Raw genomic sequence first — 23941 nt, 5'->3', positions numbered from 1 at the left:
GAGAATTATCTGAAGAACATTTATGTCCACACATCTTTCCTTTGAAAATCAACTCAACTGCTTCAATTTTAATAATATTCTATTACAATAGATTTGACAGTATGATAATATAGAGCCTGGCTCTCTTACAGCACTTTTCCTAAGTAGACCAGAGCTTTTATTGTTTTCAGTTTCCTCAGATGGAACTTCTAGTCTTTCTCACTCAGCAGTTTCGAGGAAAACAGGGAATGTGGGGGGAAGAAAGAGCATCATTATCCACATGAAATGAGGGGATATTAAGCCCAAGTGCCCTGGGTACCTTTCATAGCAGACCACCCTTTGTCATATGTTGCTCTGATTAAGTGCAAATGTATTCAAGAGAGCAGAGCAGACACTGTAGAGAGGGTCCAAATGTTCTTGTACCAAAAATGCCAGCCCTCCCACGTGCCCTAGCATTGGTGCTTTTGGGGCTGCAGGAGTAAGAATTCTTGTGTGGGAGATTTTTAGGACGGAAGTGTACTGTGGGAAAAATTGTAAAGCTGCTTCTTCTACCCGAGTAGCTCAAGTGAGAGTGTCTGAATTGAGGGAAACAACGGAGCAGGGCAATGCATGCTCTGTGCTCTGCCTTGTAATTGTGTTGCAAATGCACCAAGTACATTATTCACCCCCGGGCCAGATCTTCTGGGAAGAGGCTTGTGCACACTTGGCAATAATTTGATGCTAAGATTGTGTCATCCATAAGTGTCTCAGAAATTCAAAATAAGCAAACCACTTGGAAATATTTGCAAAACAAACTATTTGGAATCATTTATGGGATTTAGGAAGCTGTGTGTCATATTTTTGGTCCCTGGAGGATTCAGACACCAGTTCAGTAAGTGAGTTTCAGGTATGCTGCCCCTTAAAACATCCCCATCGTGCTGTGTTGCCTTCTCTGACTGTGCATTACTGACAGGCCCAGTAACTGTAAAAATCTTGAGAGGTATCTTCAATGTGAAGAAAGAAAGAGGATGTTTATTTAATCAGTTGTGATAAAACTGTTCCACATATAAAATTTATTTGCTTAGTCCCCAAGCAGCAGGTTTGCAAGAATGATGATTAAAAAAAAACCAAACCAAACCTAACTGAAACCAAAAAGCATGAATGAGAAAGACTTTTATAGCTAACAATCATAAATCTGGGTAAAAACTTTCTGAAAGAAATATCCTGCGTCAGTGTGTCAGTACTTTTGGTTTCATACTTGCTCTGAGTTACTCTTTGCAGTACTACAGCAGCTGGTTTCAGAAGCAGCAGCAGTGCTCACGTACTTGCCATAAAAAAGTCTGAGCATTCACTCTCCTCGCTTCAGTGCCCTGCTAAAGCAGGGGTCCTGCTCCTGCTGCACTAAGAGCTGGTCTGAGAAGTCATATTTATGCTCAATTAGCTATCAATATCTGTGTCTGATCCCTAGTAAGTCAGAACTATGAAGCTGTAATGCCAGTGAGATAGAAAAGCAATCTGAGAGCTCTTAAACTGCTCTTCTTCCAGACGGTGCCTGTGGCACCAGCGGTTGGAGCTGGGAGTTTTCAAGGCCCAATTCTTTTGTTTCTCAGAAGAATTTCTTTAAGCCCCTAAGGAGTGATATCAAAACCCCAGGTAAGCAGAAGTGTTTAAAGTGGACCTGACATAACTGTGTATTAGCTGTATCTTTTTTGAAAAGAAGTATAAATCAATTTAAAGTTTTACAGTCAGTGTCTGAGGAAGTTGTCAGTGCACCCACAGGCCTTCTCATTGCTGCACATAGCAGCTCCACACTCACCAGTTGGACTCTGGCTGCCTCCTTTATTTTCCTTTGTATTTTTTTTCATCCTATTATATCCTGACTTCTCATTCAGCAATTATTTTGAATCATGCTGAGGACACTTTTCCTCTCTCCCTTTGGATTTCCTCCTGCTGATGCGAATGCATCTCAAAATACCACCTTCCAAAGTTACCAGATCCAGAGCTTGGTGATGTGTACTGAAGTATCAGACCAGCAAAGAAAGACCAAGAAATGAAAGAGCACCATGTAGCTATTGACAGATTGTTTTTATGACTAAGCTATGATTATCCTTCATTAATTTGTCTGTGCTTTCAGAAAGAGAGGAAATTGCTGAAAAGCAGAATAGTATTTTTTGCAACAGACAACTGTGTGCTGGGATTGTTAAAATTTCTATTCAAGAAATCCCTCAAAATGAAAAAAAAAAAGAAACCCTACTGTCTTACAGAGAGGCAGCTCTGCAATGTTTAAAAGTAACACCAGTGTGCTCTATATCTGCATCTGTAACTTGAGATTAAAACATAATTTTTTCTGTCTCCCTGGCATTTATGCAGTGTATTGTTTCCTTTCTGACAGCTAAATTATTAGTAATAAAGCTCTGTAACTGTGCCATGACTCTGACATGGCTGTGCATCTGCATCACCTGCTCTAAGCTGCACCAGCAGAGTGAGGGCAGAATCTGGGCCTGGAACATTAAGTTAATCAAACTGTGTTCCAGTAGCAGAGCTGATGCTTTTCTACTCCTTACCTTGGTGCTGGAGGAATAAAGCAACTCAAACTAGTCAATTGCTGCAATTCTGAAAACAGATTTTCTGTGCACAAACTTGCCATCTGCACAATCATCCTTTTCCTCCTCAAGTAGCAAACAGCCAGAAGGTACCGAGCCCCCTCTCTGTGCTGCAGAGGGAAGAATCCCAGACATGGCTTTGGTAGCTGAGACCTGATGGCTTTTTTAACCCATTGAAGTATTTTCTAAAGATGCTCTTCTTTCCATGTGCTTGGCTGGTGTTATGGTGACCATGAGTGAATATATCAAGTTACTGGTATGGGAGTAGCCCTGCCAGGAAGCCAGAGGGCACGGTCAGTGCAAACTGTTTTTAGACGCCTGAACAGGCACAGCTCTAAGCTGGGTGCCTGCTAAGTTAATAAAAGGACTAAACTCCTACCTCCTGTGTGTGGACAGAACACAGACTGTATCTGAGGCAAGCCTTACTCCTGGCCTGATGTCACACTTGGCTAATTGGCCCTTACAGTATTGTGTAAATAGCAATATTCTAAAACTATGGTTAGAATTTTTGAGCTTGGGTTCTGCTAAAATTTGAGGAGAGGACTTTGAAGAACTGAAAGGGGAGGAACTAAGAAAAGAAGCGAAAGAGAAATGCCCCAACATGGGAAATTTTTATGAACAAAATGTGATCAATTTATTCTCAAAGTTAAAGAAAATGAGCAGAGGGAAAGCTGCCCCTACTTCCTTTCTTCTTAATGCTGAAAAAGATCTGTTCCTTGCTTCATGAGGGAAAGAAAATTACTTGAGTCAGGAAAATCAAGATAGGAAGGTGACCTGCCAATTTATTTATTTTACTCTTTGCATGGTAGTATAAAAGATCCAGCTGCAAAGTGTACTGGTTTGTAAACTGAGCCACTCCACTAGAAATTGTTCAGATTAAAAATGCTGAAAAACCCTGATCACCATCCCAAATAATGAAGTCCAGTATTTTATTAATTATAAGCCCCATGCTTTTCTCCTATTCCCAGATCATATAAGTGATATGTCAGTCAGTGATACAAGTGATATATGTCACTCATATAAGTGGCAGTTTTTAGGTAAATTTCCATAATTTCATACATAATTTTTATTAAAAGGTATTTAAATACATGAGTTGTCTCTTAGGTTCTCTTATAAACAGTAGAGGACATGAAGTGTTCTCTTGTACTGAAATTTATACCTTTTTTTCTTTTTTCTTTTGAATTGTTAGAGCAATGTTAGAAACCTGATAGTGTGGGAACAGTTGTGTCTTGGCTGTATGTGGTATTCATTTGTAAGAGTAGTGATACAGAATTGTTCAGCTAATTAAGACATTGATAAAGCATCTTGATAAAGGATGCCATTCTTCTCTTATCTAAACTGATTTGATTCTGGGTTTGTTGCTGAGTTGAGCATCCAACCCAAGCACAGTTAAGACCATGGGTACTGAGAAGACCACAACCACCACTGCTGATTCATTCACTGCCATGTTCATCTGGCACAGGAGCTGCTCCCCAGCCTTTTCCTCCCATCCCTTTCACAGGTTGTTGTCTGCCAGGGACAGGGTTCTCTCACCAGATCTCTGGCTTCATCCCCATCTCACTGGTACCTCTCTCAATAGCCTAATTTTGGCTCTGAGCTACATCTAGTGCTTAGATAGGATAAGATTTCAGCCAGATGGATTATGAACAACATTTTCTTTTCAATGTTCTTGGCTCCAACCCCACAGAAGGTTGCTTTAGCCCAACAGAATGGCCTAACAGAAAAGTTCCATCCTTCAGACAGCTGAGCCAGTTGCCTTACTTTAGCACGCAGTGTAATTATTGTGCATGTTCCACAGAAGGCATTCCACCCACAGCTTCTGTTTTGCACCTGGAATCTGAGTGTGTTGCTGACATCAGGGCCCCACAGTGCCTTATAAAGGAAGATGAAGGCATTAAGAATCTGGACCTTGTACAGTATCCTAAATAAACCATCTTTCACTTCTTGTGTTTCACCCTGATAAGAGAATATAATGTCTGTGCTCCACGGAGCTCTTTGCTGGTGAGTGAAACTCAGTGTGAAGCTTATAAACTCATTCAAATTGATAATATGACTTTTTCCCACCTTGATTCAGATTATAAATCAATGAGATCTCGTCCACCACTCCTTATGAGTAATTTTGCGATCACATATTCATGAGGAAAACTTTTCAGTGAGATTCTTTTCAAGATAAGTCTTTGCCAGCTATTGGAAGTGATCATTGCAGAGCCACTAACATTTTTCTGCTCTGTATCAAATGCATCACAAATCTGCCCAGCATCTTTGTCAATCATTTAAAGTGTAGCAGACAAAAATAATATTCTTAGAATTATTACTGGAAGAATTTATGGTCTCTTATGAAGTGAAAGTGATTTTGATATATGAACAGCATTGGGAGAAACTGCCAGTGAAAACTCACACCAGACCTGTGTGTGTAATATTCTTGTCTCGCAGGAAGTAGTGGGAGTAGTATGTGATAAAGAGTTGTTCACAAGTCAGAATCCTTAGGAGCTCTCTAGATGACTCTTCCTGCATTTTGTGATATTCTGCTAAGAGAAAGTTCCTCTTTCCCCTTCTTGAGCCTTTTTATGTCACAAACTGTGCACACAAAGGCATGTGTGTAACAGCTCACACTGGTTGCTCAGCAAAGGAGGTAGAGTAGGATCAGTTACAAAACAAAGGTTCCACTTATGATGGTGGTTACAGTTACAAATCTCAGTGCAAAATAATGGTAATTATTAAAAGAAAGATATTCTTAAAACTGTCTCCGTTGTTAAAGGCTAATTTATTTTTTCACATTATAATGAGATGAATACCAGAGAAGTCTTCACTCACAGCTTAACTGGAACCACACTTTTCATAATGAAGTATACAGCCCACAAAAAATTTGTATTCCAAGTGTGTGCACAGGCCCTGTTGTTCCAGACTGTACCTCTTTTCCTGAAGTGTGCAGTGACAAGCTCTTCAGTGTGCTTATTACTGTACAACACTGTAACCAACTGATGTTTATTATTGGCTGTGCATTGGGTCAGTGCAGTTTCACCACAACAAGGTACATTCTGGTACGGGCTGTGCCTGAAGGGCTCTATCCCTTATGGAGCAGCTCAGTGGGGATAAGAGCCTGCATCTTAATAAGGATGTGCTGAGCATCCACCTCAGCCTCAGGGGAGAGCAGGTAAAGTGGCAAGTCCTGTCCTTGTAGTCTCCAAACACAGCTACTCTTTATTTGTACCTGGCCTTTTTCCAAGCCTCTGTGGTCGAGGAAATCCTCCTCATGTCCTGCCTGACTTCATATGGCTGCACTAAGGCCAAATGCAATTACTGGCATGTGTATTATGCAGAATAATTCCATCTATGTAACATAATAAATACATGTGTACTATACCTGTTATGTTCATAGAGCAAAGATGCAGCCATAAAAATATGCACCAGACTGCTCTGTACAAAGAAGACAGATGGTATTTATTCTATATTAATTAATATTGCATGCAGAATTTCCTCCTTCTTTAAATATCTTGAACATCCTTTTTCAAAATTTAAATGTACACATATAGATTTTTTTTTTTGTTTTGACAGCTGACTGTTGTATTTTATCTCCATTCAGCATAGGTGGCCTTGATTAGTTCTTACAAGTGCTATCTGGTGAATCTTCAGTCTACCTGTCATTATTACAGTTCTCCTTTCTACTTAAATCAAGTTAATCAATTTATTTAATCAATTTAAAGATGGAAAGCAAACAACAGCACAAACACTCCTGAAATTTGGAGAGTTAATAAATTAGGTTTGACAGGATTGATGTCTGCAGGTTTTGGCTTCACTGGCCATCACCTTATTTAATAGTTTGTTTTTTCTCAGTCACATGTTTCAGAATAACATTACAGATAAGGACGAAATACAGCCACTGCTGAAATTCTATTGTTCAGTGTGACTTGTTCACAAATGCTCCTGGAGACATGTGGTCTTTGCCTGTCGTCGTAGTTTTACACTGGAACATTTCTGCCTTACAACTAGAGCCACACATAGACATGGCTAAAAACAAAATAGCAATGGCACTATCATGGATATTCCAATGCCATTGCTTTAAGGGATATTTTAAAGGAAAGTAGGCCAAAAACTTGACCTATTTTAAAAGACATGGCAATCTGTTCTTTTAAAAAATCTTTCACACTTCATTGAGTCCTTCTCTGTCTCGTATACCATGAAAAATATTGTACAGTAACAAGATTCAGAATTATTCTCTCTACTGTTACCACACAAACAGATATTGCAAACTGAAATCTGCAGTTTAACAAATTAATTTTTCTCCATCACTGATCTTGAAAAAGGAACCATCTTAAAAATTACCAAATGCATACATTGAATTAATTAGGTGTAACTAACTAAAACTGCCACATTACTGCACCTTCTCCATAGTGTTTGTTGCAATGGATCCATTTGGCAACCAGGAAGTCTTAGGATCCGTCAAGGATTTTTGCTTCTAGGACTTCAATGTTTTGAATTTGAAAACCAGAAGCAGTGAGCCATATTTCTCAGTTATTTTGCTGTTTGAAATCTGGCTGTGAAACTCTGTTTACTTTGTGTTGGACTCCTGCCAGAGGAGGCCTGGTTTTAGCAGATGGTCGTGGAGCGGAGGCCAGACGTTTCCTGCTGCGTCCTGACGAGGCACTGATAGCAGCGCTCCCAGGCACAGCACTGATGCCTTCAGCAGCCACAAGGATGGAGAGCAGGCGCTGCTGACAGAAAGGTTGTGGAGAGTCCATGAAGCAGCCCCTGGGGCTAAAGACTTTGTGGAAAAGAGGGTCCTGAAATGGTGCTCAGAAGTGGTGGAGCTGTCAGACAGAAGATGAGCAGGGGAAGAGCTGGAGTTTTGACCAAGAGGAACTGAAGTGTAAAAACCAGATGGGCATAAAGCAGGACTGAGGAGTGTGATTGCTTTGATCTTTGACAGGACACTTCTCTGTCTTGTCAAGAAGAGATTTGAAAGAAGAAGGTCCCAATGGAAGGCTTTACTGTGGTGTGGGTTTACCTGTCTGCTCTACAGTCACTGTGTGCAGGGAGCATTTTCCTTTCCCCCAGTTCTGGAGTGGGGGGACAACTTCTCTCAGAACAAATATCCTTAATATGTCCTCAGGCTGGGTTTGATCTTTTAAGATGCTGCTTGCTCTCAAGATGGGGAATCAAAGGGCAATGCCATAATCGCAAGCACTTGAGTATCACTGGATTGCTGCCTTGGCAATTTGCGGCAAAAAGAGAAAATGCAAACAAATTTCTCAGGAGGCTGTATGGCTTGGAAGTCTTCCAGAAATCCTTCAGGCATCAGTAAGATTAAGGACATCCATAGTTTATTTGGGGATTCAGATCTTGAACCATGTAGCTAAAATTCATGGTTCCCATGCCATATGGCTCTGTGTTTGGGGATTTGGTGCTCTCCCATTCCCTGCTATCAGATACCTGGAGCCACTGCATTGTGTGTCAGGCTGATTTGGGTAATGATTTTGTGCAGGTGGCGAGGCTCCTGTGAACTGCTGACCCCTTCTTTGCACTCCAGCCAATCTGCAGGTAGGCAATGTTGCATTTTGAATGCTTGTGCCTTTCCAGTTTAGTACCAGATCCCAATAGGAAAGAAATCCCAGGGAGACTGAAGAGTTGATTGCTTTGTTACATGTCACTTGCATGTATTTCTCCCTCCTTGCTATTATTCACTCAGAATCTCCCCAAAACTGAGTCTCTGTGTCAGCATAAGAGACAACTTACAAGATCAGGCATCTGCATAGGGGTCTGACTGAAAATATTTTTCCTTGAGCTTCTACCTGCAGAGCATCAACATTCAATAACCTCAAAAATGGGGAAAAAGTGGTTTAAAACCTCATTCAGCCAAGTACCAAATTTTGGTATTAATTTCAGTGACATCCTTCCTACTTCCTACTTAACAGTCTTGATAAGACAGGACAGTCTGAGTCACCAGTTTCATCACCCCACTTGTCATCTTCTGTGTAGTTTTCTTAGGCTGTAGTAGTTGCTGCCTTTTTCTACTTTATTGACTTCTTCCAACTTGAAGACAAGAATGCAGTATCTAGGAACACCACACTCCATTTTTAACAGCTCAGCAGCTGAGCCCATTTGACATTGCACTGAGACAAAGATTCATTGTACTCTACAGAGAAGACAGTCTACAGAAATTAAGTTTCAAAGTATCTGTATAATCGAAGAACATGGATAGACCTTCATCATAACTTATGGAATGCAAGTGATCTATGTCTTACCCAAGATGCAAAATGCCACATCCTCCTCTGACCAGCCATGGAGCCATAGCCGGGCTGGGAGCCTGGGCCTTGCTGTCTTGCACCTCATGATCATCCATATCCTCACAGAGGAGGGGCTCATAGCCTGTTCATTAGCACCCTAAAGCTGCCATGCAGAGGTCTGAAACCTGTTTCCATCACTAGGCAGAGGGGTGGTTAATGCTCTTCCTTTGCTGGAGAAGGGCTCATGATCATGGGGCCTACCTAAGACTTCCCCAGCACGTTTTTAACATTTCCTGTTATTTGCCAAGTGACCATACTGTGCCCCACACAATGCTCATTCCCACTCCAAACAGATGCTGCAAGACCCAGCAAAGATTAGAAAATTTCTGGTCAAGCAGGCTTTCATTGTAATTAAAGTAGCCCCCTTTTCACTGCCCAGTTTGAACACAGACCAGTTTCTTTTATCAGCTGGGATGATGTGAGTTTGAAGCTAGGCAAACTGGCTTTTGTTTGTTTGTTTGTTTTTTAATAGTTGAAACTATAAAAGCTGAAGTTTTCATTAAAATTTGTTAGGTGAATTACTAGTTATTGCACTTTGATTTTACAGATACTACACTTGAATGGAGATAAGAAAATAAACAGAACCAGAGTAAAATGTCTTTGGCATAGCTCAGGATACACAGAGACAGACATCCCTAGGGAAGGAGAGTTGCAAAAAGGCATCAAAATGGAGTTCACTGAACTGGTGTTTAAAGCTTTTGGGAAGTGTCTTTTTTTAGCAAGCCTTTAAAGTCAATTATCCTCAGAGAATGTGCTTCATGTTTGTCTTGAGAATAAAGATAGTGAGATTTCATAATGTATCTGGCTCATAACTCTGAGTGTGCAGGTCCCCTGGCCCTGTGCTAGACAAGAGGCGGCAGATCCCTCTCTATGGACAGGAGAGTGGGAAAAGCGCCTTCCCCTCGGTGCTGGCTGCAAGCTGGAGAAAGGGCAGCGAGGCATTCCTCCTTGAAAGTGAGAGACACTGTATTCCCCAACTGTCAGACACAATTCATTATGGAGAAAAACAAAACAAAGCCACGCTAAAGTACAGCAGAGAAAATCCTGGAAAATAGGTTAGACAGTACTAAGCATAGTAAAGCATAACTTTTCCCCACAGAGAAGGCTTGTGTTAGATCCAAAGTTCCAGAAATGGAGGGAAAATAAACAGAGCTTTTGGAATTAACCTGGCAAACTGGAGTTGGCTCCCACCTGTCACAGGACTGCACAGTGGAAATCGTCCTCATGCAGACAGCTGGCTCTTTCTCCAAAACAGCTCTTTCATTCTCTTTTGAAGACCATCCTCTCATGAGTATGTCTGTCCAGCATGGGAAACTTGCAGTGCTTTTGAGTTAGAAAAGACAGGAATTTTAGAACTAGTACGGCAACATCAGTTCCTAGACAAATAAAATCTGCCTGCAGAAGGAGAGAGAAATCCCCCACCTACTCACAATTCAGCTGCTGTGCTCTTCAGCGAGGGCAGATGTTTGGAAAACCAGAGAGAACAGGAAGGATCCTGGTCCTGCCAACACTGGTCTGGTTTCTGGCATGCTTAAACTTTCACACATGTCTTTCTTTACAGTAATGGGACTTAAATTAACTCCTATTAAAATTAACTCCTTTGTATTACTTTTGGTGTGTTTCTTATACAGTGCTGACCAGGAGCTAAATCTTTGCATTAAATCAAAGTTTGCAGAACCATTATGTACAAGAACTCCAGCAGATATTGTAGTGGTCCTTGGTGGATAATCCCTGGAGATGTCAAGTCAGTCCATTTCATAGCTGTTCATCTCATAGCAGTTAAATAATTCCCTTCAGCATCTTCGAGTGAATTCTGGCAGCACAAGCTCTTTGTCGACACAGTAATTCTGGATCTATTTGCTCTTTGCTGTAGTTACACGTGGCCATGTAAACTGTGTATGAATTGCCACCATCTTTGCCCATTTTGCACAGGTGCATGGGACTGTACAAAACATGAGGTAAATTCAGGTGGCTGTGTGGGAGGCAGCCAAAATGGCCCCCATTTATGAGCCTACAAAGGGCAGGACTCCCGCTCAGTGTGGACACAGGCACGTAACAGACCCGTGGCAACCACGGGAAAGCACCTCGGGAGAATTACTCCTAACAGGAAAAGGCTCGTGGAGAGCAGAGTGTGAGCTTCTCTGCTGTACTTATACACAACACAGCCCCATTTCTTCTAGGTATCACATTGGGAAAAAATGTTAAATTTTCATTTACTGCTAGGCCTGAGAAGGAAATCTCTTCTTTACACAAAAGACGACCTCGATCTTATTTTGGGCTTTTGTGGAATCTTATTTTCGGCCTGATGCTCAAACCTAGCAATAACAGGCTTATACTTGAAAGACTTCACACCAAAAGGCACAGGAAAAAAAAAAAAAAAAGTTTGATTGATGGAGAGATATGGGAGCATAAACATAGCTTTTGAAGCCCATGGACTATTTTGACCACAGAATTGCAACCTGGAAGTCTGGCTCATTAGTTTAATCTCTGTGCCAGTTTAATCCTGTTCTGCCCTAAAACACCTGGTGTGATTTCAGGGTGGCATGGTGGCCCTTGGGTGCCAGCCTGTCATGGTATTGCAGATTTTGCTGAAGAGAAGTGACTCTTTTTTTTTTTTTTTTTTTTTTTTGTGTTTTGTTTTTTGTCACATGATGCCCACACAGCTGTAAATAAACATGATTAAAAGTACATGTCTGGGAACTAAATCTATGAGGAGCTAAATAATAAACTTGTCTTCCAGCTGCTGGTTTAGACTGAAAGCAACACTGAAATGATGTGTATTTTTTACAATTTATTGTAATGGTCTGTAATCCTGCATCCTGATGTACATCTGTTGAACTTCATTCTGAGGTGTAGGACCATCAGTTTCAATCTGGGACAATATATAGGCATTGGCCAGAATGATTTTATGGCTTGGATCTCCATGGGTTGGGATCTGACCAGGCAGATGTGACAGAGTCCAACAAAAGATCTCAACAGAAGCAACCCTGGCTGTGTTGATACAGTTGCTATTAAATGGAAATTGCCACAAAACTAGAAAATGTCACCAAGGTCATTCACCCTTGTTTTCCTATGCCAGTTTTCCTGCATACTGATGTAGTTTTCTTGCAAAAAAGCATAGCAGTTAGGATTTAAAATTGATCACTTTTCTGTTTACTTCTGATTAAAATTTTTACTTGTGGGTTTTTTTACTTCCTTATTTTTTTAAACGACCTTCAGAAACTTTCAATTATCATTAAAAAAATTTTTAATAAGGGGCAGGAACAAGAAAGCTTAGGTTTTTTTGGTTCTAATGAGAGGTTTTTTAAGGGGAAGATCACCATCATTGTCATAGCCATTAATGTTCTGATTTTGGAGCAGTGGAGACATAAGCAAATATTTATTTTTGAAAGGCCTTTGCTTCGGTTGATGACAAAATGCTCATCTCCTAAATTTAGCAATGCTGTGTCTCCATGTGTATATTTATATTATTAGTCACCTTTAAGCCCACATTTTCTGTGATCAGCACAGGCTAGGGAGTCACTGCATCCTTGTGTCGGTGAGGGTACCTGCATGTCCACGCCCCTGCCAAGTGGGCTGAGTGTCCAAGTGGTGAATTCCTGTGGGAACAGACTGGAACTGGAACGGCTGGGAAAAGAGGGAAGGGAAACAATAACCACGGAATATCCCGAGTTGGAAGGCACCCACACGGGTTATCAAGTCCAACTCCTAATAATGACTTTAATAATGGTCACCTTGTATCATAGTCCCTCAATTTAGGTATTTACCTGTCCACTATCTCAGGCTGTGCAGCTCCTCTGGATTTTTTTATTAAAAGCCACGATTCCAAGGAGCAGAAATACGGCTTGTACCTGCAGTTTAGAGAAAGCAGTTGCGGTAGCTGCACAATTTAAATTTTGGGAAAACGTTTTCATAGAAAGGCTGTGGGACTAATGGCAGCCCGGCAGCACTTATGCCTAGGGGACACACGGGAAGCCTGAGGGCAAGCGATGGCCCGGCCTACCGCTGCCCGTGCGGGCGTCTGGCTTCCTCAGGGCCATGTGAGCACGGCGGCGCTTGTTATTTTGTTTCGAGGCGCGGCGGAGGGCGGGCCGGGCGCGGGGGCTGCGGGGCGCTCCCGGCCGCGGTGCCGCAGCTGATGTAATGCTGCTGCCGCCGCAGCGCCTTCACGTGTCTGCGGCGCGCCCGGACAGCGGGGCAGAGCGTGTGCCGCACGGGCTGCGCGCCGTGCCACACGGGGCCACGCACACACACTCACACACACACACTCACACACACACACTCGCACACACGTGTTATTTGCGCCGCCGGGCCGCTCCGGGCGCAGTCCAGCCCCTCCCCACCGCCGCGGGGGTCCCGGGGCTGACGGAGGGGCCGCGCCCCCCCCCCCCCCCTCCGGCTGCGCTCGCCGCCCCCGGCCCCAGTCGCGGCCCCGGCCCCGGCCCCGGCCCCCTCCCCGGCGGCGGCGGCGGCGGCGGCGCGGGGCGGCCCGTGTGTCGGGCACGCCGAGCCTGCGCACTCGGCGGCCGGGCGGGCACGGCGGCCGCGGGGCGAGGAGCGGCGCGGGGCGGGCCGGGCCAGGTGCTGCTGCGGGGCGGGGGAGCGCGGAGCGACCCTGCGCGGGGGCGGCGGGGGCCGGGCGCCATGCGCCGAGCCGCGGGCCGGGCTCGCCATCCTGCGGCGTAGCGGCGGGACGGGTTCCGCCCGTGATGTCCCCCGGGCAGCGGGGGAAGGCGACTCACTCGAGCGCTGCGGCAGAGGCCTAGTGCGGCCAGCGCCGCTCGCGTCCCATGGCCGAGGAGCAGCAGCCGGAGGGGGGGCAGCCGCCGCGGCGGCTCGCCGGCACCCCCGCGCCCGGCGGGGCCCTGCCGGCCCTGGTGCCGGGGCTGCAGGGCGGCGAGGCCAGCGCGCTGCAGCACAAGATCCGCAGCTCCATCTGGTAAGGGCCGGGCCCCGGGCCGGGGGAGCGGGGGAAGGGCCGGGGGGCTGCGCGGGCGCGGGGGGGGGCGGTGAGGCCCCTTTGTGCGGGCAGCGCGGAGCACACGCGTGTTCGCGGGCGGGGGTCGCGGCCGGGCCGTGGCCGCGGGCGGTGCCGCCCGGGCAGGACCAGCCCCGTGTGCGGGCGGGCGGCGGCGCTGCCCGGCTGCGGTGGGCGGTGGGCTCGGGTCACCTGCCGCAGGCGCTGCAACAGGGCGCATCTTGCGCGGCCCGCTGCGCTCCCGGCCGTGTGGGCAGCGCGCACATGAGCGCCCAGCACGGCGCTGGTGCAGCGGGGGATGCGGAGCCGGGCAGGAGGGGTGCGATTGTCCAGCCTCCTGTAAACCTCTGCTCTCCTGAGCTCCCGGTCAGGCAGTTCAAATGCAGTTTTGGCTGGACCTCACGATGGTTTTCAAGTTTCTGCATAGGAATCCAGGTTATTTTTTTGTTGATTTTTTTTTTCCCTAAAAATTCAACTTCCTAGTAAATCAGCATTTTATTTAAGATTTTTTATTTTATGTGTATAGAGGGAACGAGGTGAATCTAGTTTAGCTTGCTGCAAATAAAGCACTTCGTTGTTTGGGGTTTTTTTAATATCTGCAAGAGGCTGTCACCTGCAGCATTTGTATTTTATGTATGTTTTTAAAAGCTGGTTTTGGCTGAGGGCACTGATAAAGAGTACTGAAAGTTGGGAGTTGTAAATACAGGTTACTTGTATAATGTTTTCCTTTATATACACACACACCATGTGTATTTAATACATTTACTCGTCCCAATAAAAACATACTGATCTAGCTTGCATATTACGTCATATTACAGTTAGATTGTGTGGTTTGAATGGATGTCACTAGAAAATAAAGAGAATCTAAATATAATTTTACCTTCAGATTTTTTTATTGTAGGGCATACTGAAATTTCATTTATTATTTGGGTGATGGTTGTTTTGTTTTCATTTATTTAAACAGTACATAATAGTTCATTCTCCTTGATCCACACTTGCTATCTTTTGTTTTGGTGTTCTCTGCAACGTGACCTAGAGAAAGAATATGAACTGCAGAATTTTCTGTCTTTTTGAATCATAAAATCTTCACACCCTCCTAATATATTATGGTATTTAGTGATGGTCTTTTCATGTTTCCTTCTCTTTGCATGAACCTGCTGTTTGGAAATGAGCCTCGGAGAGCATGTTTACATTGCATTCAGATTAGGTATCATGTCCAAGTTGAAGACAAAATGGCTACTAAGTAAAACCTCTGCTTTTATTGTGGGTTTTCTTTTCAAGGAAAAAGAGTAGATATGTTGGCTTCTGAAATGAAAACTGCTTGTTTGATTCAGGTGATATTGGTGAATAGCCCAAGCCCATGTTCGGTACAAAGGAATGAAGCGTTTTCCCCGGGGTGAGTGGCTCGCCTGGTGCCAAGTGCCTGTGACCAGCAGAGGTTTTGGCAGCACCTTGCAGCCCTGTATCCTGGTGCTTTCATAGGCGTTCCTCACCTTCACAGAGTGTTCCTCCTGGCTACCTGCTTCCTGCATCGGGCTTCAACTTCCCTGCTGCTCTCAGGCAGCATCCGTTCCCTGCAGGTTGTGCTGTTGAAATGCAGTATTTGAAGATAAAATTATTTTTTTATAAGAAAACGTTTTCTGTCCAGTCTTCATTTGAGGTTAGAGTTTAATGTTAATTTGCATCTTCCTGGAGATGTGGTGGTTGTTTTGGCGTGGCAAGGATGAGGAGCGCTGCCGGGGTCATTGTGCACACTGTGCCCCAATAAACAGTGGAAAGTCTCCTTCTGTACTGGCAGTCTGGGGTTTGCTCTCTCTTCAGTGGGTGCTGGTGATGGATAAATGGGCAGGAGAGGTTGTGGAATGCCAGTTGTGAAGATGGCAGTGCACTGCTGTTAGCAGAACGAGGTGTAATGTGCAAAGCAGAGCTTCTTCCTCTTTTCTTCTTCCCTCCTCTTCCTCCCCTCTTCCCCTGCTGTGCCAGTTGCATGTGCTGGCAGGTTGGCGCATTCAGTTCCCCCTTTGCTGCTTTGGTTTAGCACATCCAGGTCACTACTCTTCTCTGTTGTTTTCCCCCACCTCCTTTTTTCCTACACGTGTTTGTGCATAGTGGATGGAGGCTTTTAGTTGGTTGTGTTTGTTACAAGTTTTGTTTGGTTGGTTTTTTAAAAGGTTTCAGTCTTCAGATTGTATTGTCAATGAAAATAGTGGTATAGCAAAATATAGCAGCTACGTAAATATGGACTTGAGGATCACAAACAAGTCTGTGCTTGTCCCTCCACTTTACAGACAAATATAAATATAGAGAGTGATGCAGGCCACGAGTGGGACAATGAGCTATTCATTATCTCAGCTCATGCTTATTTTATTCTGTTCATTAAATTAAAATGTAGTTTGACAAAACCATATTAAGTAATTGTGTACATGTGGAGTCTCTTATATTGAAACAATAGTTTAAGCCCTGCTGATTACATTTGCAGGCATGGTCAGTATAGGTACTGAAGACTTAAAATTATGCTTTTTAGGTGTCCAGTCTGTTGCATTTGGTTTTGGGTTGGTTTTTTTTTGGGGTGTTTTTTGGCATATAAGGTGGCCATTAGTTTGAGCTGAGGAGGGGAAGATAAGAGTGACTTAGCTGTGCTTAAAAGCAAATCAGGAAGTATTTATTTGCATTACAACATCACATACAGGTATTTAACTGCTATTTGGTTACAGTAATTGAAGCTCATCACTGTCTATCTGTATTTGTGTCCTGCCTGCCCCTCTTGAGCACACGCAGCAAAGTGGTGTCTGGTTTTGTTTCGTGCTGTGTGTGTGAGTTGCTGAGGCGGTTGGATGTGTTCTTACGGTGTGGGTGAAGCGGGCAGAAATAATACTGGATGTCTTTTCCCATTGACGGATTAGAAGTCTAGACAGAGAGAACACGTCTTTGGGAGCCCAGCCTGGCTGATTAGTGTCAGCATGGGCGGGTTTGTAAATTGCCCTGGTCTTCGCTGGACACTGGACCTTAATCTGCCTGTTTTTATTTCTCTTTAGATTCGTTAAAGCTTTCATATTTATTAATAGCTTTTTGTCCAGACGTTGGAGCCCGAGGCGGGAAAACCTCCCTAGTCAGCTGTCTGAGCATATAGAGTAATGGGGTTTCACTTATTTCTTCGGGTGAGGGTACTGTATTACCCAGTGTGTGTTGTTTGTATATGATGTTTTTGTACCCAAGCATATGGTGGTGAAGACGGAGTCTACTCAGTATCACATTGACTTGCCAAGGAATATCTTACAGCTGAAGACAGCCAGCAAAGTATGGATGTAAAAGCAGCGTGGCACAAGGATTGAGATGCGGAGATGGCCAAGGGAGGATGGTGTCAGCTGAGGGTCTGTCATTGCTGGCATAAAAGGAAAAGACCAACAGTTTTAGGCAATTTAATCCCACCGCTGACTGTATTAATCCGAAATCCAATAGCTGTGAACATTGAAGGAACGGACAGGTTTGTTTTCTTGTTCACTGTTGCGAATAACTGGTGATGGTTCTGCAATGAGCACTTGTTTACCATTGTAAATAGTAATCTGGTGCTTGCATCTTGGCATAGGTTTGCCCTAGCTTCTTTCACCTTGCCTGCATCTCAGCTCTTTTTGTTGTAAAGACATCTGTTAGGATTTGAATATAGCAATTCTGCTTGAGAGATTAATTTCTCTCCTTCCCCGCCCCGGTGTCTCATGTGTAAACCAAGCTGAGGACCAGTCAGTGTGGAGTGGCAAACACAAAGCACTGCATTTGCAGCCATTTCAGCTGGATGTGGCTGTGGGTTTCAGACCCATCATTTTTGTCCTCAAATCGCTCTTCTAGCTGGAAGTTGTATTGGAAAACCACATGAGCTGGTCTGGGCAGTGCCGAAATTATGTGTCCTAATGCCCAGTTTGTCTCATGTTGAAGGAGGAGTAGGATGTGAATTGTGCCCGTGTTACTTTTGGGCTATTGGTGTTGTGCTAGAAAACCAGATTAGCTGATTGTAACACAAGTGTGTTCTAATCTTTGGAAGGCTCCATTTGTTTTAATGACTTAAAACATTCCTGCTCCCTCCTACAGTGGCATCCATCACTCCTCATTAGGCATTGTCAGCAAGCGTGGATCGTCACTTAGCTGTTGGCAGAGCAAATGTTCTGCAACTTGGGAAATGCCATTGAGGTTTTTCATAATAGAAATTGCTACTTATTTGTATAGTTAGAGTTATTTGTATATAGTTATAGGTCAGCAGAAAAAATGATTGACAGTCTTGATATTTTTAATAAAATGCCTGGCAATGAAGAGGGACGCTTGAGGGGTGTGTGTTTCAGGCTTTTAGCAAATGCAGATGGATATAGCTTTCTGGTAGCTTTCTTCTGCAGTTGAAATTTCTGTATGTATTTTTTTAAAACAAGTATTTATTGAGTCAGGTTGGATTAACATGTAAGCCAATCCATCTGCATTTTCTCTATTTCTCATAGCTTGGGAGGGGGAGGTGGGAAATAAGAGAAAGAACCCTTAACATAACCCTCAGTATTTTGGTAAGTAGCCTGTCAAAATTGAGAGAACTCAAAATTTCCTCTGATTACAGAGTACTTGTGGTTATTCTGTACCCCCAGCCCAAAATGCAGCGGATGTCATTCCCTCCTTCATCCTGGTTAATTCATTGTTGGAGGTGGGAAACACAGGTTATAAGTCTTCAATTACAGATTACTGATTTCTGTGAGGAAAATCAAATAACTATCATTGACAGGTGTACAGCCTGCACTCATTTCACTTAATCTATGCAGCATCAGAAGTGTGTTTACCTCTTTTGAAAAAGTACCTTGAGCCACTCAGCTGAGAGATGGTGTATAAAACTGCAAAGATTTCTTATCACCAAGTCAGTTTTCCCTAGCTTCTTGGTTCTTCTGTTTCCAGGTGATGGTAAAGTTTGCCTGTCCTGAATGTGTTTCCTGATATGGTGTATAAGCAGTCAAATACATAGAAAAAAATTGAATAAAAAAAATTTAGAGTAGTTCATGGTGTTTTCAGGGAAGGTCACCCCTCCTTGGGCAAAGCATTTAGCAGCTTGTCATTCTCCTTCACACTCTGCTTCCCCAAATGGACAGGAACAGAAAGTGGAATTTGTTTCATTTCACTCCACCTGGTTCTGTACAAGTTCCCATGTAGTTATTGTGGAGGAAAAAAAATGCATTTCTGAGGTGAGGGCCGGCTCCTAGGAAAGATGTTTCCATGAAACAATCCATCCTATCACTTCATGTGCCTAATCCTCTGACTGCAAACAAATTTTAAACCAGGGTGTAACCATCTGTGGTGCAGAACTCCTGAACTGGGCAAAATAAATCCTACACTGTTTGTCCCTTTCTCAACTTGACTTCTCCTGGAGATGGCCTCTGTGGGTTGTTCGGAGACCTTCCACTCCTCTGAACAAGGGCCAGGTTCACCCTTTATCTGTTACTACACATTCCTGTACACAGAAGCTCCTTCTGGGGAAGGCCCCCAGAAGAATTCCTTCTCACCAAAGCAAGGTTCAAAAGCTTTTGCTGTTCCCTGCTGCTGTGCATCCCTGTGCTGCTGGGAAAGCCTCCGAGTGCCGGGAGCGGGCAGGTCAGCGGCGCAGCAATCGGAGCCAGGGTGGCGTGGGAGGAGAAGCGACTTTCCAAAATGGGGCACGGCCACCACAGTGCTGCAGTTTCTAGGTCAGCAGGTGTGGAAGCCAATTTGGTCTGCAGGCGTTTTTACAAGGTTAGAAAATAAACCTGAGTAAAATGAATGGTGACCTTTATGTAACCTTTGGAGAATGGAGCTGAGGTTTTATTGAATATCCTGGCTCCGAGTTGGAGGGAATAGCTTTGCAGAAAGAAGGTCTTTATAAACCTGCTTTTAGGAGGGTGGATTTTTCACTCTTGTTTGTGTATTTTGTTTGTTTTTGTTTCGTGGAACAATGGAATCTAAAAACTATATGGGGGGGGGAAGCACTAGTCATGTGATAAAAGATTTGGATAAGTTTTACTGATGTTCATTTGGAACACATTGGAGTGCATGCAACTGTTGACTTCACAATATCAAACATATGCAATTCCTTTTTTCATAAACATTTTACTTTCCACTGCAGGAGTTTCTTCATTGAAGTAAGTCAGATGTGGTTCAGAGCAGCAGTTCTAATGAGTCCTTAGTAAGCACAGGGTTGCAGGATTGTCATCCCAAGCCTCTGTAGCTGGGTTGCTTGCCAGCTGGGAGAGTTCTACGTTATTTACATGTGTCCATGTGCCACTGGCAAGTAGGAATCCAAATTTCTACCTTGGAAACTCCCCCCTAAAAGTTTCTGGATACTGTATAAATTAATCAGAAAAAAACTGTATAATTGGATGAGATGACAGTCCTGCTCAGGTCGGGGTGATCAGCTTTATACTGAAGCACTGATTAATCTTTTAATTAATTGGAGCTTGGGGTGGTTTTGTTAGTCTTTTTCTGTGTGTGTGTGTGTGTGTAATTTTGAGAGCAGGGGTTGAGCTTAATGTTTTTATACAGATCCCATAACTTATGTATGTTGCCTTCTCTTGTTACTCTACTCAGCTGCTTGCCAAACAGAAGTATTTGGAGAAGGGCCAGAGCTGCAAAATTCAGATCAGGATCCAAATTTGGATTTTTGGTTCAAGCCTTTCTAATATCTAATATTACAAAACCTCATATATAAATACAGAACTCTTTATTTTTAAACTGTGGCAATGAGGACAGGGAGGTAGCTTCCTCGCTTCCCTCTGGGGCAGTCCAGGTAGACTGCTGGACTGTGTTACAAAGCTATCAGCAGGTGATTCAAAGGTAAATTCAATAGGTGAAAAGGCAATGAGTGCACTGTCACCCAGAAAGAGCCTGAGCAAAGGCCAGCACAAATTGGTGCTTTCAAGCCAATGAGAAGAATCCCCTAAATCTAAAAATTTTGGAAGAGCTGGGATGTTTTGTGGTGTTCCATTAGATCTTTGGGAATTTTGAGGGTTTATTTTGTTTTGTTCTAAATGGAGTTAGCCACTATCTCAATTTTAATGCTTTCTTGATTTAATGGAAAAAGGATTATCTCTCATCAAGTAGGATGCTTGTTATCAGCTGCTGTGCCATCAACAGGCTTTCAGTAAGCTGCCCAGTGTTTTGTGTTGTTGAATGTTTAATCATTAAGACAGTGGAAAAAAGAACATTCAAAACTTCCCAAATATTTTCCTTGTTGCTTCTTTTGAATTGTTTGTGGTTGCTGTGGTGACATTGTACCTGTCACAGGGTGGGAAGCCGGGTGTTGCTGCAGGACTGGGGATGGGGGTGGCTCTGGCTGGTGGGACCTGCACCTGATGAGTGGCACTGTCTTCGTAGCTGGGAGCTGTTGTCCCTCCCCAGCTGTACCCCGTGGACAGCACCTGGCTGCTCCAGGGCAGGATATGTGTCCCTGGCAGTCTGGGGGGGTACCTGTGGTCCTCCACAGTGACGAGTCCCACTCAGCTTTTCCCTGGAGCTGCCTGGGAGTGCCCATTGTCAGGTACTTCAAGTTTGGGAAGAAAATCTTGTTCCTGGGGAAAATTGTTTATTAAATGAGGTATATTTGTATCTTCCCCTGAGAGGAAGTTTGTGGTTAGATGTCAAGCTCCATGATCAATGGCTGTGCTTTCTGATGGATGGCCTCAGAGGCATGCAGGCAACCTGTTTTTCTAAGTCAGAAATTCCTAAGTGCCATTATAAGGTTGTTGGGACACCTGTGGGTGAAAAAGTTAGATTGCAGTGGACAGTAGGAATTATAGTTCATGACTATGCATATAAAGCAGTGAATTATACTGTTTTTAAAGTGGTCAGCAATACATACTGTTGGAACTTTTTTTCATTACAAACAAGGTATCTACCACAAGCATCCTTTGGACAAACAAAAACTAGTGTGTGAGAAAAGCGTGCAGGATAATAGGATGGGCAGTTTGTTCTCCTGTGTTTGCCTTACCACCTTCTTGCTCTTGTTTAGAAATCACTTGAAAATACCTGGAGTAGTCTTTGTGACTTTAGTGGAGATATTCCTGTGTGCCTTCTCCCTCTTCAGAACCACTGCTACATTAAAGTACAGACTGGAAAGGCAGTTAGTCAGTACCGCAAGTGGTACCTCTTTGGAGGCCTCTAAATTGAAAAGCTTTAACATTCATTTAATATTTTTTGTGGATGGAATTTTAGTCTTGTTTTTATCTGCTATGAAAAAATGTGACAGCTCCTTCTTCCAGAACCGCGTCTTAGTTTTATTGCTAGTTAAGGGGAGGAAAGTACTAGAGAGGTTTGGGTACTTTTTTGAACCGGAGGGAGAATTTTGCAAGAGGATTCTGGATCCTGTGTGAATGCAGTGTCTGAGGACAATCTGAAATTGAGACTTAAGGGTTCTACATCAAGGCTGGACATCCTCTGGCATGACCAGTTTGTTGTGTGTGCTGAGGGTGTGCAGGCAGTAGTTTTTGGGAAGAGCATGCAGGATGCCCTGCCAAAGAGGGCTGTGCTCCTTGCTGCTTGCCATCATCCACTCAGAGCTCCTGTCTCCTGCACCGTGCTGTGTTCAGGCGCTTTGTGCAAGGCCATGATTGCTCTGTGGTCCATGTTCTGCTTCTGTGGAAGTTGGTAGCTGTGGGTGAAGCATCTGTAAGGCTGGCCAGCCCTTAGTGAAAGCTGCAGCTCCTTCTGCTGTGATGGGATTGTCTGAAGAGAAGGCTAAAAATAATTTTGAACTATTTTTGCAGGAGTCAGATTATGCCATAGAAACTTTTTATCCAAGCTCTGACAGTGTGACAAAATTCCTTTCATTAAGGGTGTATAAAAGGTTGGTCAATTTTCTTTGTGGTTTGATTTTCTTTATGTATTAAGCCTTTTGGCATGATAAATGATGAGGGCCTACAGTTGCTGTTAATGGTCGTATAAACGAAATGAATTAGTTGATATTTAAAAGTCAGTCAAGTTACTCACTGGCAGTAATTGGAAGCTGCACACCTGGACCCACATTTTGCTGAAGAGCTAAGCCAGCTTTTGGCTCCAGGAGCCTGCTCTGTAGCATTACCTTCATTATGCTTGATTGCAGTGGTGTAGTTCAATCACTGACTCCTAAAAAGTTGCAAAATGAAATGTCAGCTGAGGGAAAAGTATTTGTCTCTTTCATTCAACAGGTGAGTGAAATAGGAATGATGGATATAGTTTTAAAATTAGATAAATATCCCTGGAAAAGGATATTTTGAACATAATCTGTTAGTTGTTGGGAGATAGCTTGCTGAATCAAATAAAACATTTGGAAATGCTGGTGGTTTCTGTGTGTTTAATTACACTGGGCAAAGGTTTATCAAAATGCAGTTTATAGTGAATATTCAGTTAAAAATTAATCTTGAGCATCATTTTATCATGCAAAAAAATGCTAAAATGCCGATCCTTAAGATTTGGTAACCTCTATAATTAAGTCTGTGATCCATGAAGATATCCAGACACCTTTCCCTTATTGCTTACTTCTCAGTAGAAGCCAGGTGTCTGTTTACCCTGTAGATGTGTGCCTGAATATACTTTGATTAGTCAGTTTTCAGGTAATGGCAGCTAAAAAAATACTCTTGATCTCCAAGGCTAAGAATAAACATGAAACAAAATACTTTGTTTTGTTTAGTACCAGTGAGTTTAGGCAGTCCCCACTTAGCTTTCATGGAACATATCTGCATGGACTGCATCTTTCTTGCTAGCAGCTTACTTTTCTTAGAGGGCGTAGGAATGTGGGTTCATATATCACCATGGTATGTACAATCAAGTTGGTGGAACTTGTAACTTAATTGAAAAACAGAGTTTAGCTCATATGTGCCATGGTTCCATGTCTGGAAGCCCCTCTGTGAACCCTTAGTCACCCTTGTATGCACTGGGACGCTGTCAGTGAGTAGCTCCAGCTGTTCAGCACGAAAATATTTGCAATCGGTGTTTGCAGTGCAGAACTAATAATTATTATTTGTCACTTCACATTGATTTTTGTCACTTTAGTAAGTACCTATACTGCTGAGTACTTCACATAGCAGTAGCTTTGTGGTGAGACCCAGTGTAGGATCAGGAGATAGCTCAAGTGTGTTGTATTCTTCTGGAAT

At 43.5% G+C, this 23941-nt stretch overlaps 1 protein-coding gene across 1 annotated transcript in view; it reads left to right on the top strand.

Moving 5' to 3' along the window:
* The first annotated feature begins 13424 nt into the window (after nt 1-13424).
* RFX7 (regulatory factor X7) overlaps nt 13425-23941 on the top strand; it is a 49672-nt gene continuing 39155 nt past the window's right edge. The window contains exon 1 of the mRNA XM_058846922.1: nt 13425-13784. Coding sequence (XP_058702905.1) covers nt 13636-13784 — 149 coding nt within the window. The 5' untranslated portion in view covers nt 13425-13635. The remainder of the gene's footprint in view (nt 13785-23941) is intronic.

This window comes from Poecile atricapillus, chromosome 11 (assembly GCF_030490865.1).
Source record: "Poecile atricapillus isolate bPoeAtr1 chromosome 11, bPoeAtr1.hap1, whole genome shotgun sequence".
Classification (NCBI taxonomy): domain Eukaryota; kingdom Metazoa; phylum Chordata; class Aves; order Passeriformes; family Paridae; genus Poecile; species Poecile atricapillus.
This window is presented reverse-complemented; position numbering and strand designations above follow the sequence as displayed.